Source organism: Triticum urartu, chromosome 2 (assembly GCF_003073215.2).
Source record: "Triticum urartu cultivar G1812 chromosome 2, Tu2.1, whole genome shotgun sequence".
Lineage (NCBI taxonomy): Eukaryota > Viridiplantae > Streptophyta > Magnoliopsida > Poales > Poaceae > Triticum > Triticum urartu.
In genome coordinates, this window is record NC_053023.1 from 743,879,397 (window position 1) to 743,895,036 (window position 15,640).

The window sequence follows — 15,640 nt, forward strand, 5'->3', positions numbered from 1 at the left end:
ATTTTCTCGTAAACCAGGGACAAACATGGGGGAAGGGCTTCCGGACCGCTACATGGCCCACGTCTGACCACCCTAGCCCGCCAAAAAAAAAACCACCGCCTCTCCCGCGCTTTCCATCCAACGCCCCGCGCCACTTGCCACGCCACATTCATGCCAGCCCAGAGCATGCAGCGGTCGGCATTGATGCCCGTGATTTTCTGCACGGGAGGGCGGCACTGATGGATGCGATCTCTCGAGCGTCGCCGCTTCAATGCGAATGGTGCATCCCGAGAAACAACCTCCGCCGCTGCGCCGCATTGAAGCGGGCTGGCCGCCCATTCAGCTTGCTTGCTGCAGCTATTTAAGCCGTGTGTCGGTGACGCACAGAGGCGCACTCCCCTGAGCACCTCCCCTCCCCTTCCCCGTCATCGTGCCGGAGCCCCTCCTCCTCTCCGATAACTACGGCGATGCCGAAGTCATGGTGATCCGTGCCGACAGGTGGCGTTGGTAGAAGCTCTTCGTATGGTGGTTCTTGGTGGCGCCTCCCTCGCTCTCCGGCTCCTTCGGCATCCACGTCAGCCGGCTCCTCCGCCAAGTAGGAGATAGTCATCTCCTCTGGTGACGAGGAGGACCATATGCCGCAGCAGCGGCCCCGCTTTCTCTCGGAGGCCGCTGTGACGAACAAAGAGTTCGTCCGTTAGATCGATATAATGACGGAGCGTTCGCTCCGACATGAGGCCATCGCCACCATCGCCGACGCGCGTCAAGGTGGAGCCGTTGTCCTTGCCGCGCCACCGTGTGAAGCACGAGCCGCCGTCCCACGCTCTGGCCGGTCGCGGCCTCGCCGCAGCTCAACTGCGGCGTCTAGATCGGATGCCGCATGAAGGATAAGCCATCGTCGCCCCCGCACAACCATGATGTCCAGATGGGATGCCGTGTCAAGGACGAGCCGCGTCCTCACTGCGCAGCTCGTATACCATGCTGCCACACGTTCATCACCGCGACGTCAAAGGTGGAGCTACCGCCAGGGATCACGAAGGCGCGGGGCCGTATCCTCCACTACCTCAGAGGAGTCGGTTACGGCGGTGCCTCCGGCTTTTGGGCCATGGTTTCCAAGGCAAAGCGTGTGACGTGGCAGCACGCGAGATATGACACGCACAATCCTGGTCACCGCTCCGCGTTCGCCAAGTCGGACGTGGCGCCGGAATGGGCCCGTAATGACCCTGACCTCGCATCCGTGTGGGCGCTCGATCGCTTTGTCACCACCGTGGACACGGGCGCCAGGCGCCGCCACCGCCTTGACAGCGAGCTTGCCAAGATTGACGAGGAGTGGCCTCTTAGCGGCTGCTCCGCCAATGCCGGTCGCAGCAAGGCCGCCGCCAGGGCTCCGAAGGCTACGTCGGCAGTGGCCGCGGCAGCCCTCCGCACCACGCAACAGGAGGCGAAGCGGCTCCTCCGAGAGCGGCAAGCAGCCGTTGGACAAGCTGTCGCAGCCGTCCTGCGCCGTTCCGCCACTGGAGGGACGACGACAACGGCGACACAGACGGCAATGGCGGTGCAGTAGGGAGGGCGGCCACGCATACAAGGTGGTCGCCCGGTATAGGGTTTAGGTATTTTTTTTGTTAAATGATCGAAATATCGACCTTTTTATGTAAATTATAATCGAACTTGAATGAAATCCGCCGTGTTTGCACAAATTTCGTCTGGCTGGTTTAAAATTTGTTGAAATGCATGCGGACAGTGTTGGATGGCTGCCTCCCGCATACGTGTCCTGGGACGGAGGCGGGAGCATATTTGTGGGTCGGCGTTGGAAATGCCCTAACATATCATGTAGAGTACTATACACATAGGGGATTAGGTAAGAAGAATCGATCAGCCAATGTTGAAGTGGTACGTCAACGAGCTAGCGTTTCATGCATGCAACGAAGGAGCATTGGTGTTGTTGTGGCAAATTGGCAATATAAAAGTTGGAACCACAAATCATATTAAGTATCTGTATGCAATGATCTATTTACGTGTGTGTGAAAGAAAATACAACTTGACGCAAATACCATACATGGACAAGATTAGAAGGTATACAAACTATGATTAGAGCGATGTAGATGTGCGAAAGAAAATACAACTTGACGCAAATACCATGCATGAGCATGATTAGAAGAGATACAAGCTATGATGAGAGTGATGTAGATAAGATGATCTAGCAAATTTCTATGAGTGTGCCCCGGTGAACACCCTATGTTAGATGTGCGGCTATAACACATGTTAGCTAGAGTGATGAGCCTGTGTAGATACTATTATGGTCTTGGTGGCCTTTTGTACTCCTAGTGCGAGATGTTGGAAACCTTATACTCCCTCCATTTCATAATGTAGTGTCTATAATTTTTTGCAAAAGTCAAACATTATAAACTTTGACCGTATCTATAGAGAAAAATAGGTACATCTAGAATACCAAATGCACATCATTGAATATATCGTGAGTTATATTTTCAGAATGTACATGTTTGATATTGTAGATGTAGATAGTTTTCTCTATACATTTAATTAAAGTTGGCAAAGTTTAACTTTCACAAAAATCTATAGACACTACATTGTGGAATGAAGGGAGTACTACAATAAGAGAAGGATCGATCCTGCATGGATCCATGCAGAAGCTGCGGTGATTTCATCATCTTTTCGGGAAAGAAAAACAACATTTTTATTGAGGTTCCAGGGTTGATGGGGCGGTGGAGCTGTGATTTAAACAGAATCCAGCTGCTGAGGACATGGTGGTCAACTGTGGCTACTGACTGGGCGGTCGGCTCGATCTGTATCTGCATGGGGGAGCCTGAAGGATCTATCTCCCTAATAAAGGCTTGACACGTACACATCACATGGCCATTTTAAGCATACTGACAAACAGAGCAGGCCCGAGTACGATCGCACGGGGCGCCCAAAAATTTGAGGGCCCAAATTACGTCTTAAATAGTAGCATTTAATAGTGTATTGATCAAGAGAGTGATGAATACTTGATCGCCCATGCAATGTTCCAACTTCCAACACCAACCAGTTCCAAATTCCAAGGACAATCAATACAAACACACACACACATTTCTTTTGACCTCTCTCTATTTGAATAACATTAATATTAATAATTAACGCTACTAGTACTTCGTTGGATTAGAAATTCCACATGCATCGAATTCATAACTACGTAGTACTACTTGAAGTAAGGCTGGTTGTAATGAGGAGTATCATATACTTCCTCCTGTCCTGTGGAGTATCATTATGGGATGGAGGGAGTAGTATTTACGTGTGGCTTGTGACGCCATGTATGCATGGACCCGAATAATAGTGGTACTTATTTCGCAAAAAGAAAAGAATAATAGTGGCACTCGGTGAGCGGCTGTTCGTCGTCTGCATGCATGTGGGACGTACGCGCGATTCTCGTCGACGTGTTTCTTGTTTGGATCGGCATATTTCCTGGTACCGGCACATCGTCGAGCTGGCCAATCGCATCGCTCGACGTAGCTGCCCTGGATCTGGATGGCATTATATATTGGTGCGTGATGCACACCAGGCCGTCCGTATCAGTGGCGACAATGCGCCACATCGGCGTCCATACTGCCAGGTTGCCCTTGCACCGTGCCCGCCGCACTTGTATCGTGCCCAGGAGACACCCGCCACGTTCCCTCCGTGGCCAATGGATTCAAACTGCGTGTTCCTTTTTCTTTTTGTTCTTCTGAAAAAGATCCAAATCAATTACAAAAGTTCATCCAAAAGTACAAAGCACTCTAAACATGATTAAAAAAATCACCGAGGACCCTGAACCATCGAACGACTCTGTGTGAATGAGCCGCGCAATGCGCCGCGGTCGCCACTCCTATACCAGTGCCAGTGCGAGCATGACCATGCCAAGAACAGTTGGAAAATGAATGGTGGCACTGAGTGAGTAGTTGTCAGTCACATGCATTGATGACACCAGCATGTAGTCAGTCCAGCTAGTGTTTCACATCGGTAAACATAGATGGCTGGACGGTGTACATACACGCTATTCTATGTTGCTCGATCCACGCGGACACATACTTACTTCCTCCGTCTTGGTCTATTGTGCCCCTCATATTTTAAGTCAAATTTTGATCATAAGACAATTTATTTGACTAACAGGAAACTTTGATCATAGACGTATAGTGATATATTGCTGCCTGATCCACACTAGCAGGTCTGCATCAGTGGCCACAATTAATGCACTAAACTGTATGCCAGTCGACATCATAAAATCTTACTCCGTGTGAGATGTTGGGTTTAACCTTTGCAATAATAAACGGATGTGTGCAATAACCGCACCCTCTTTCTAACCCCAAAATAAACAAAATCACATCCTCTATTGGAAGAGGGAAAGCATCATTTTTCGAGGTTCTAGGGTTGATGGGGGCAGTGGAGGTCCTGCAATATTTGCAGAATGCGGTGAGAATTTGGCGATCAACAGTGGCTGCGGATTTTGCGTACCGTGCTTCCAAACGGGTCTCCCTACATGAGCATACAAGTACGGTGGGCACAATATTTGATGCTCATGCGTCGAAGCTCACATCGCATGAGCTTCGACGCATGAGTATACAAGTACGGTGGGCACAATATTTGTGTACCGTGCTTTCGAACGGGTCTCCCTACATGAGTATACAAGAGTATACATGCACTCGGGATGATCTGGATCTGCATGGGAAACATAAAGGATCTTCCATTGATGGTAGGCTTGAACAGATACTATATTTTTGCCAGAAACGGCAGAACACACATCATATCACATGACTATCTTACCCTATCGGTACCCTCCTAAAGACCGTAGCTGCCTGGATGTAGTACATTATTGCTGCGTGATCCACGCTAGTACGTCTGTATCAGTGGTTACAATGCACGGCACTGTGCGCCACATAGTGTGCCCACCGTACTTGTAACCTAGGCTCTTAGCAGTTACATGTTTCCTGCGTTGTCTCAAAAAAAAACATGTTTCCTGCGTGCCCAATGCAGATGGTCCCGAATTAACCGTGCGCGTGGTCCTTGCTCTACACAATAGACGATATGCTGATGCACAGGAGCAAGGTAGGACACGCATGTATACTCTTGATGCTCATGCGTCGAAGCTCACATCGAGGGAGACCCGTTCGGAAGCACGGTACGCAAGCAAACCGCTGGCCGCTTTTATAGAAACAAAACCCAGATGCCCAGGATGGACCCCATCTGAACGTGCGGCGGCTATGGGCTGCCCTAAGCCAATTTGTTCATCCATAAAGCCTCGAGGATCGCTGCCCTACATCACGAAGAACGAATGAAGAATGGGAGAGAAAGAATAAGGAAGAGATGAAAAAATAGGGTAAAAAGTAGAATGGTTTTGCGATTGTGTGTTGTTATTTCAATCAGCCGTCAACCCTCATGTATATAAGAGGCGGTTGGACTTTTTGTACAAGAAAAAGGTTTGGATTGACCTCCAAAACCCGGAGTTTGGTTCCAACTCGGATGTTTGCTTTGAACTTTTCAAAAATGTTCGGTCTAAAAGCTGGTTGCATCTTGCGGGTCACTTTTCAGGCCGTATTTGAATTCGGATGAAAATGTGCCCAAAAGCAAATTTATCTGTTTCAACGAGACAAACAACTCTCGTGTCGGACGTTTTTTATTCGAGGCCATATTGAGTGCCGAATAGCTGGTGCAAAACAGGCAATAACTCATACTATCCACCAGACATAGTCATATGAGTGTCGGGTGTTGGAGTCACCTAATGCTCACGGTAGGGTTGCACTGCGCTGGCTCTAACTTTTGTGTACGATCTCGGATTAAGATGATCCAAATATCAAAATTGATCGACTCGACGAGGCGAAAACAATCTGTATAGAACACTTTTTCATATGAGCTATCTTGGATGCATATTTCACCAACAGTACTCTAAATACCAAATAGTATTACTTTGAGCACAACTTTGACCCCTGAGATGATATGAGATCGGATGGCGATGATCCAAACATCAAAATTGTTCATCTCGAACACACAATGATTTTTGATATTGTACACTTTCTCATTTGAGTTCATCTTATATAAGTTTCTTGTCATGGCAAAATCTGGTGTCTACAGTAGGAAGTAATCGCTTCCGCTATAAAAACCGAGCTAACCACCAATGCAGATGGTCGCGTAATTTGCGGAGATTCCCCCTAGAGTGAAAAAATTCATTAGTAGTACAATTAATATAGCACATCTGCCTATGCTCTGATCGGGCCCAACAATATTAATGACATGGCAGATTCTTCTTTCCTAGCCATGTGATACTGACGTGACACATTGATCCTCGCCACTGATAAAGACGTAGTACTCTTTCCGTTTAGGTGTATAAATCATCTTACAAAAACCAAATAATTCCAAAACACTTAGGCGTGATCCATTAAGTCTCACCTCATTTTTTTGTTTCTTGACATAAGTAAAGGAATCAACCAATAAGAGATGGGGGACGTGTATGCTTTCAATGGCTTGAGACTACCAAACATGACATGCAGTGGTCAGTTCATTGCATGCAATGCTATTAATTAGCAAATAAATATGAAGTTCTCTCATTTTCCCCTGTCTTGGTCACAGTGTACAACCTAAGATGATTTAAGAGTCATAGTGGGAGTAATTTAGGTAGTAACATAGAACACTCAAAGAAATTTTTGCTTATGTGGCATGTAGTTAATGAGGAGAGAGGTGTTTAGAGTAACATAATATGTCATTGTAACATAGCGCTTTCCGAGAAAGGATGAGTCTACAAGCTAATAAATGATGTCATCTATGACACTATAGTACTATGTTACTTTGCACTATGAAGGTAGTAATTTAGACTAGTGTCATATGCACGGCACTAGTATAAGTTACTCCCCACTATGACCAACTTTATGCACCTGGACGGAGGGAGTAGTACTATCTCCGTCTTGGTTTATTAGTCCTCTTCATATTTTGTGTCAAATTTTAAGCATAAATTTAACTAATAAATATTAATGCATGCCGTTAAAAATAATATCATTGAATTCATATTTAAACATAGTTTTTGATAATACTATTTTTACTATACATATAACTTATATTTTATTGGTTATAATTATGATTAAAATATGACACTAAATAGGAGGGGACTAATAAATTAGGATGGAGTTTTCCTTTTTGAAAAAAAATTTGGATGGAGTTTATGTGCGGTTCAGGCAGCAATATATTACGTAAAATAAATCAAGCCAGGTACGTTTAGCGATGCGATGTGATACGCTAGCTGGACCGACAACATGCCGGTGACATCAATATGTAGATTAATAGTGTACTTATAGAGATATGGTACCTACCAATGTGCAAGATAAACCTTTTTTATAGGGATGGTGTAAGATGGCCTTGTCTTGATCTCAACTCACGGCGACGAGAAACGCGGCGAGAATCCTACGCCCCCCACATGCATGTTGAGGACGGACAGCCACTCACTGGATGTGCGGACTGTACTGAAAAATGCAAGAACCACGAGCCACGCGTTGCACGAGCAGTTTATTGTTCCGACCACCAACGGTGAGTTGCTAGAAGGTGAAAAGGCCACTGTTCGGATCCATGCATCTCACCACAGGCCATGGTAAATGATTGATTCGTTAGCATCGTCGGCGTATTCCTGGTAGAGATGAGTACATGATTTAGATGCAAATTTAGGGGCCTAGACCATTCTGATGATGTAGTAGGTAGGTGATTTAGACGAGGACTTCGGGAGTTTCTTTCTTCTATAGGGTAGTATTGATGTGATATATACGATTAAGGAGTACTTACTTTAGATAATTTTGAACTGATCAAGGGCTAAGTTAAGCTAACTGGATTGACGCACTAAAGGGTGGTGCTAGGACAAATTTGATTTGTTGCCCCCCCCCCCTCTTCCTCTCTCTCGCGACCGCGTCGCGTCCCCCCCCCCCCCCCCCTGGGCGGCCGGCCGCGCAACCTTTCTCTCCCGCCTCCAGCCCCCCTCTCCCCCTCCTTCCCGCCGCTGTCGCTGGCACCCGCGGTCGGCCTGGCCCCGGGGTCGCTGGTGGCGACGGCCCTCCTGCCCTTCCCCTCCTGGTGGCTCCGGCGCGGGGCGGAGTTGCACCGGGGGGTGCTCCTAGGCGGCGGCGGCCCAGCTGGCGGCGGGGTTCCTTGTCACAGAGCTAGCGGGCGACTGGGCGGCGGCGCCGTCGTTGGCGGCGGGGTGGCGTTGTGGCTCGTCCTGGCGGCGGCGCTCGGCCCAGATCTAGGCCCTACGGGGCCCATCTGGACCTGGGCGGGCCGGCGGCGGGGCTGGTTGGCGGCGTGATTCCCGGGATGCAAGGGAGCGGCATTGCGTGAAGGGGGCTGGCGGCTCCGACGCCAGCTTGCTGCAGCACGGCCGGTGGGGCTTAGCGGGCCCGCTTCGGGCCTGGCCGGGCCAGGGGTGGCCTGGCATGCCCCGCTGTCGTGTCCGGTCGGCTACCGCGACAGTGCCAGAGGCATGTCTTCTCGCACGACGGCGGTGGAGGTGGTTCCCTTCCGCTCGGCCTTGGTGCTGTTGCTCTTGTCGCGTGGCGCTTCTCTTTGGTCTTCTCGGCCTCGTGGTGGTGCTCGGCGTGGGCGGCGGCGCAACCGCGGTGGCGCATTGGGTGGTTGTTTGGTTGGTTGGCTCCGGACGGGCAGTGGTGTTTGGTGTGCGGGAGAAATCCTTGCTGGTTCATCCGGCGCCGATGCGGTGACACCGGCGGGTGCCACCATTCCTTCTTGAAGGGCGTCGGTGGTAGCCATCCTCTACTTTCCTCCGCATACCGAGGGAAACTCTAGGACTTGTCCGGGCAGCAGCGTCGTCGGCGTCGCATACCTTCTTGGAGGTGCTGCTTGGTATGCGGCACTCGGAGCCTTGGGCTGTGGTGGGGTGTTTCCAGAGGGCGCAGCGATGGCAGGCCTTCCGCGCTTTGTCGAGCTGCCGTTGTTGGCATTATGTTTCTTCTTCTTTTTTGTCTTTGGGCTTGTTGTGCTGCTCGCCCCAGTGTCGAGATGTATCTATGTTGGCTGGTTGCTTTGGAATACAAAGCGGGGGAAACTCTTTTTCGGTAAAGTTATGAAAAAATAAGTTTATGAAATCTTATATTACTTGAGTACTTGCAAGATATATGTCGAGGGACAGCTTTGCTCTAACACTTGCATGTAGAGATGGTTTCCCAGCTGAACATGTATACTTTTTACTTTCTATAGGAGGCAGAGTCAAGTCATGCCTTTTTTCTACCGTTAATTAGCTTTTTTTCAATAAAGGACATTTCATTCAATTGACTTATCGAGGTAATACAACCACATTAAAAAGGAAGCCCATCTTCAGCATAGCACGATGCGCACAACCAACACAATCAAAAATAAAATATTGTTCTACAACAATAATAAAAAGTCCAGCATAAGATGGGGTAGATCCTATCCGAAGATTACTTCACCATCCATGAATGGAGAAACCTCCCTGGCCGTATGCTCCAGCCGGGTAGGCGTCATCATAAAAATATATCTGTCCTCTAGCCTCTGTGGGATAGATCATGTACAGAGCCATCTCTTACATGCATGAATAACCTGCAAAGGAGATGAAACACATTTATTATTAAAAACCATGCCCTTCCTGATAAGCCGCAATGCCTAACATAAGGCAGCTGCCCCAACATGTGTGTAGAAAATTGTTTGTCGATACCCCGCAATCAATTTCCGAATATATTACATGCACAACGTAGGGGGTAAAAATTTGAAACTACTGTTAATTAGCTTAAGATAAGAAGAGTTTCAACATGTCAATTAGGGTAGAGAGATTGGTATTTAAAGAGCCCAGTTTGGCCATTTCTTTTTAACTTAGTGTGTTCAAATATATATGTGTGCCATTCGAATGTCTACATGTCTACAAGTACAACTTTTCAATGTTCTCTTTAATTTATTTAAAAAACACATTTTTTTTGTTACATTTGACCCAGAGGGATACGCTCCTCTGCCATACTTGTTTTGGGGTGAGCTGCTGGAATGCACAGTGGTAAGTTACAAAGAGCTCCCACCAGGTTAGCCAATTGCCTTGTGTCTTAGCTAGGGTTCCAGCCGCAGCTTCATTCTCATCCCACCACCACCCCCACTTGACAGATTCTCCATCCGCATCTATAAATAGATGCATAAGCCTGCAAGGGAACTCACTCCTCAAGCTGCTCACAACACTTCAGCCAGCCGCTAGCAAGAGATGGCTCTACTTGCTGCCGCTACCCTGAATCCCACCACCCACCTTAGCCTTAGAAGCCGTGCAGGACGCAACAGTGAGAACCTATGGCTCCGGTCTGCTGCTTCATCACAGAAGAGCAAGGGAAGGTTCTGTAACCTCACCGTCAGGGCAGGCACACCGTCAAAGCCAGCAGAGCCCATTGGGCCTGTGTTCACTAAGCTCAAGCCCTGGCAAATCCCTAAAAGGGACTGGTTCGACAAGGACTTCCTCTTTGGTGCCTCCACTTCAGCGTACCAGGTATTGATTGTTTTCTTTCTAGCACAAATGTATATCTGTTAATTTTAAAGAAATAATGGTGCCAACTGTTTCAATGATAACTAATACCTAAGGGAAAGCATGATGTCAAAATGCATGTTTAATGGTTTGTTCGATTGCACAAAATGTTATATATGTCGTCATCCATGTAGATTGAAGGTGCTTGGGATGAAGATGGCAAGGGGCCAAGCACTTGGGACCACTTCTGCCACAAATATCCTGGTAACATATACCCACAGCCTCAATTTTTGTTCTATCTATGTAACATAAGTTGATATATATGATGTACTCCCTCTGTTCCAAATTACTCGTCGCGGAAATGGATGTATCTAAAACTAAAATACATCTAGATACATCCATTTCTGCGACGAGTAATTCGGAACGGAAGGAGTATATAGCAACAACAAGATCTACTTTTCAGTGTTATAAACATATGGTATTATTCTTTCCTGCGTCCTTCTCCTTAATTTCATGTGTATATTTATGAACAGAGCGCATATCGGACAGGACCAATGGGGACGTTGCAGCAGACTCCTACCATCTGTATGAAGTAAGTACTGGGATGCTCTGTCATATGCACCGCATAACTCATCCGTGGGAATATCCAAGGCACAACTACAATAATCATGCTAAGGGAACAGGAAAATTTTCAACAATTTTATCACAGAAACGAGATATTAGAAAAAAGAAAATACAAAGGAAATCACAACTGGATATATTAAAATATTGTTAATAAGAACATTAATTATTTTCTACCACATGAATTGTGTTTTCTGGCCATGATTATACCAAAATCAAAAATTGGGAAGCTGGTCGAAAAAGGTGCGAGTGGTCCTTTCATATTTTTGGGACATGCATGAGTTTTGGGTAACAAGCTAATATATTGGTTACATATGCGAGTTAGCTCTTTACATGTAAGAAATGTTATGAGATGATTGATTTCATGTCGTTGCATTTTTTTTGTTTGGAAAGACCATTTTGAATATGCACTTCTAATTAAAATATGCATGATAATATTTTGTCATCATTATTCATGTCATCATTTATGACTGGCAGGAGGATGTCAAAGCGCTGAAGGACATGGGCATGAAAGTGTATAGGTTCTCCATCTCTTGGTCGAGAATACTGCCAAGTAAATACAAAATAACCATATATGTTTTGTACGGTGAATAAGTTACGAACAATATAGATGTCACGTACAAATTAGACGCAACTGATAAGAATTGTTATAATATTGGGGTCCTAATTTCATCACATGTTTATCACGGCTTTCAGATGGGACGGGGGAAGTAAACCAGGCAGGCATCGACTACTACAATAACCTGATCAACTCACTGATAAGTCACGGTGAAAACCCTTTTCTTCTTGGTTTGATTAGTGCTTAATGAGTCAGACTCGCAAGGGCTTGCACAAATAATTATTTGTTTTTTCAAACTCAGACATAGTGCCATATGTTACAATTTGGCACTGGGACACCCCTCAAGCACTGGAAGACAAGTACGGCGGCTTCTTAGATCTGCAGATTGTGTAAGTATGCAGCAAACAAAAGAAAATTCATCTGTAAGAAGATGGTTCTAAAGAAAGAACAGTAATTGCAATCACGATGTGTATAAAAGCTACAAACTATAATATTGTTAAATTTGATTTGAACAAGATTACTTTATAAATGATTTTGCTTATACACGATTTGGTTTCGCGTTTCATATATAACTATTAGAGGAAGGCCATTCGTGGACCATGATTTAAAAAACGTTTCTTTTCAGATCACAAACAATGTTGTATTGTCATTGGATGATGCATCAGTAAACTAACATAACTACTTATTGTTAAGCTAAAAAACAATATTGTTGAACATCCTTCGGGTTTGATTTTCTTCCAGAGATGATTACAAACAATTCGCCAAGGTGTGCTTTGAGAGCTTCGGCGACAGGGTGAAGAACTGGTTCACCTTTAACGAGCCACATACGTATTGTTGTTTCTCCTATGGAGAGGGGATTCATGCTCCTGGGAGGTGCTCGCCGGGGATGGATTGTGCCGTCCCAGAAGGAGACTCGCTCAGAGAGCCATACACTGCTGGTCACCACATCCTCTTAGCTCACGCTGAGGCTGTTGAGATGTTCCGAACGCATTACAACATGGTACATAAACAAAGAGAGAGATATACATTGTCTAGGAAACAAGTAACAACTAGTGGTATGCATTTGTATATTTAATTTATTTATATTGACGAACCAACTGCAGCATGGAGATTCCAAAATAGGGATGGCTTTTGACGTAATGGGTTACGAGCCATACCAAGACTCCTTCCTCGACGATCAGGCCCGGGAAAGATCCATCGACTACAACCTCGGATGGTTCCTGGAGCCAGTGGTTCGTGGTGACTACCCCTTCTCCATGAGATCACTGATCGGAGATCGGCTACCCGTGTTCACTAAGGAGGAGCAAGAGAAGCTAGCCTCGTCATGTGACATCATGGGGCTCAATTATTACACCTCCAGGTTCTCCAAGCATGTTGACATTTCACCGGACGTTACGCCAAAGCTGAACACCGACGACGCTTACGCCAGTTCAGAAAGTAAGAAAATATGGTTGAGGACAAACCTTAGTACTACTTTACAGATCCTTTGAGAAATTTGATGTTCTCATACTAATCATGTGCCTTTTTTCTTCTCTTCGAGCAGCTACAGGGAGTGACGGGAATGACATCGGTCCTATAGTATGTATCTTCCTACTACTTGATTGATTTTGCATACAACATATATGATGATAGTGATAATGTAGATTATTTTAACCAAAATCTTATGGTAGAACTAGTCAGCCAGTACTTTAGTTAAAATTTTGAACAAAAAAGGTTAAGTGGCATAGACATGACAATGCTTTGTTTCTGCAATAAAGCTTAAACAAATCTGAAGTTTTTTCTCTTTGTTAATTCAAAGTTTGGACATTCATTTGCAGACTGGGACTTATTGGATTTACATGTACCCAAAAGGCCTAACGGACCTCCTTCTGATCATGAAGGAGAAATACGGAAACCCACCCATCTTCATCACTGAGAACGGTAAGTAGTGATATGTACGTGTATATATAGCATTGGATTTTGTAGTACTCCAATGATCAATCATCGGTTCATATCGAACTTTAGTTAACTTGCAGCAATTATCTTTTCAGTTCTCATCGTGTGGGCCTTTTGTCAAGGGGTTGATTAATTAGGTAGTTTTCAGTTAATAAAAAGTTTGAAAATCTGACATCAAAAGTAACTAGTTAAATTTCCATGATCCTCAAGACTGATACACACTATTCTTTAAACAATCTTTGTGGTCGAGTGGTACTAGTTCCCTATCGATGGACATGATGATGGTTTGTGAGAGGTTTTTTTAGTGAAGTGTGATGGATTTAACTTGTGTGTGCAGGAATCGCTGACGTGGACGGCGACGAAACCATGCCAGATCCGTTGGATGACTGGAAAAGGCTAGACTACCTCCAGCGCCACATCTCAGCAGTCAAGGACGCAATAGAGTAACTACCCACTCTAAAATCCTACCTTTTACTAATTACTTTGCACTTTGCCTACATATATAAATACAAACATACACACACATACACTAACAATACATTGATTACTCGCTCAGTGGTACTACTAATGTTTGTACCTTACCATGCATGCATATGTATATGTATACATACACACATGGTTGAATTCAAGCTAAGCTCTTTCATATATTCGTGCCTTCAGCCAAGGCGCAGACGTACGGGGCCACTTCACCTGGGGTTTGATTGACAACTTCGAGTGGGGCAGCGGCTACAGCTCACGTTTCGGCCTCGTCTACATTGACAAAAATGACGGCTTCAAGCGCAAGCTCAAGAAGTCAGCCAAGTGGTTCGCCAAGTTCAACGCCGTCCCAAAACACTTGCTTGGTACTACCAAGCCAACTGGGCAAGCTCCCGTGTGACGGAGAAGCAATGTTATGTTCAAATAAATAATCCAATGCTCAATGCATGGTATGCAGTTTGAAGAATAAGTAATCCAATGGATGCAATAAAATGAAGGAATGTGGCCATTTACTACCGGTGATGTTGAATTAGTAGCATTGACTCCAGAGGGTGTAGCTCTTCAACATCCCGCTCTGGCTTCTGGTTTGTTTTCTTTATGTTGGGCTTACCTGTGTTGCAGCCCAGCCCAAATTATTTCCTTTTTGCTTGGTGAACCTTCGTATTCGATAACTATGTATTTGTGGAACTCGCCGACTTATCTATAAAGTGGGGCTTCATGCCTGTTTTTTATTATGTTGAATTAGTATGGACGATGCATGGCCGGTATATTTAAGGGGAATCTCAAGGGAAAAACTATGTGTGTTTACTGTTGGATTCTACCCTCAACAACTCAGCCATCCATAAATCTATTTTAATGATAGCATGTATTTGTAAAGATTAGAATGTTGCCCTCTTAGGGAAATGCTGAAATGGATTTGGAATCTAGAAAATGAGAAAGGAGTTTGGCAGAATATGCTGCATAAAAAATATCTTAGCAAACAAACCCTTTCTCATGCTGGCAATCAAAGAGCTTTTCTACTACTTCTGCAGAAAAGAAGTACATAATGGGAAATCACTAGATTTTGGGAGGGTCCCTAGATTGGTGATGAACCACCCCCATCCGCTTCTCCCTATGAAATTTAGTGGAGTTTACACTATTACCTTCTCCCAAAACATCACTATGTACAAGGTGATCTTGAGTCACTAATGCCTTATTTTAGAAGGCTCTTTGGGGAGAATATTTAGAGCGAATGCTTGTAATTCCAAGGGACATAAGCAAATGTCAAGCGAAAACTCTGTATGTTTGTTGTTTCATTCTGCACTCGATGGCTCACCCATCAATAAATCAATTTTCATGATGGGCAGCCTGAAAAAGAGAAGAAAGGGCTATTTGCCGTTGTGTATTTAAAATGGAAATATGATATAATTGATTACATCTCTCTTGATAGTTCCGCTAAAATGTGAATAATTAGGTTGTTCTATACTTCAACTACATAATTCTTTGATAGAGCAAAATCGACATCTTGAGTGCAGTGGTCTGGGCAGGCATCATAGTAATTAATAGTGTAGTCTAGGACATAGAATCCATATTATCAATAACATATAAAAAGGGAGTTT

At 45.2% G+C, this 15,640-nt stretch overlaps 1 protein-coding gene across 1 annotated transcript; it reads left to right on the forward strand.

Annotated features, from left to right (window-relative positions):
- Positions 1-10,141: 10,141 nt before the first annotated feature.
- LOC125540421 (4-hydroxy-7-methoxy-3-oxo-3,4-dihydro-2H-1,4-benzoxazin-2-yl glucoside beta-D-glucosidase 1d, chloroplastic) lies at positions 10,142-14,776 on the forward strand. The gene is made up of 12 exons (XM_048704039.1): positions 10,142-10,474; positions 10,645-10,714; positions 10,984-11,042; positions 11,549-11,624; positions 11,768-11,839; positions 11,932-12,019; positions 12,372-12,630; positions 12,734-13,067; positions 13,174-13,208; positions 13,448-13,550; positions 13,903-14,008; positions 14,226-14,776. The coding sequence occupies exons 1-12, from the start codon at positions 10,199-10,201 to the stop codon at positions 14,440-14,442; spliced, it is 1,695 nt and encodes a 564-aa protein (XP_048559996.1). The 5' UTR covers positions 10,142-10,198; the 3' UTR covers positions 14,443-14,776.
- The last annotated feature ends 864 nt before the right edge of the window (positions 14,777-15,640 follow it).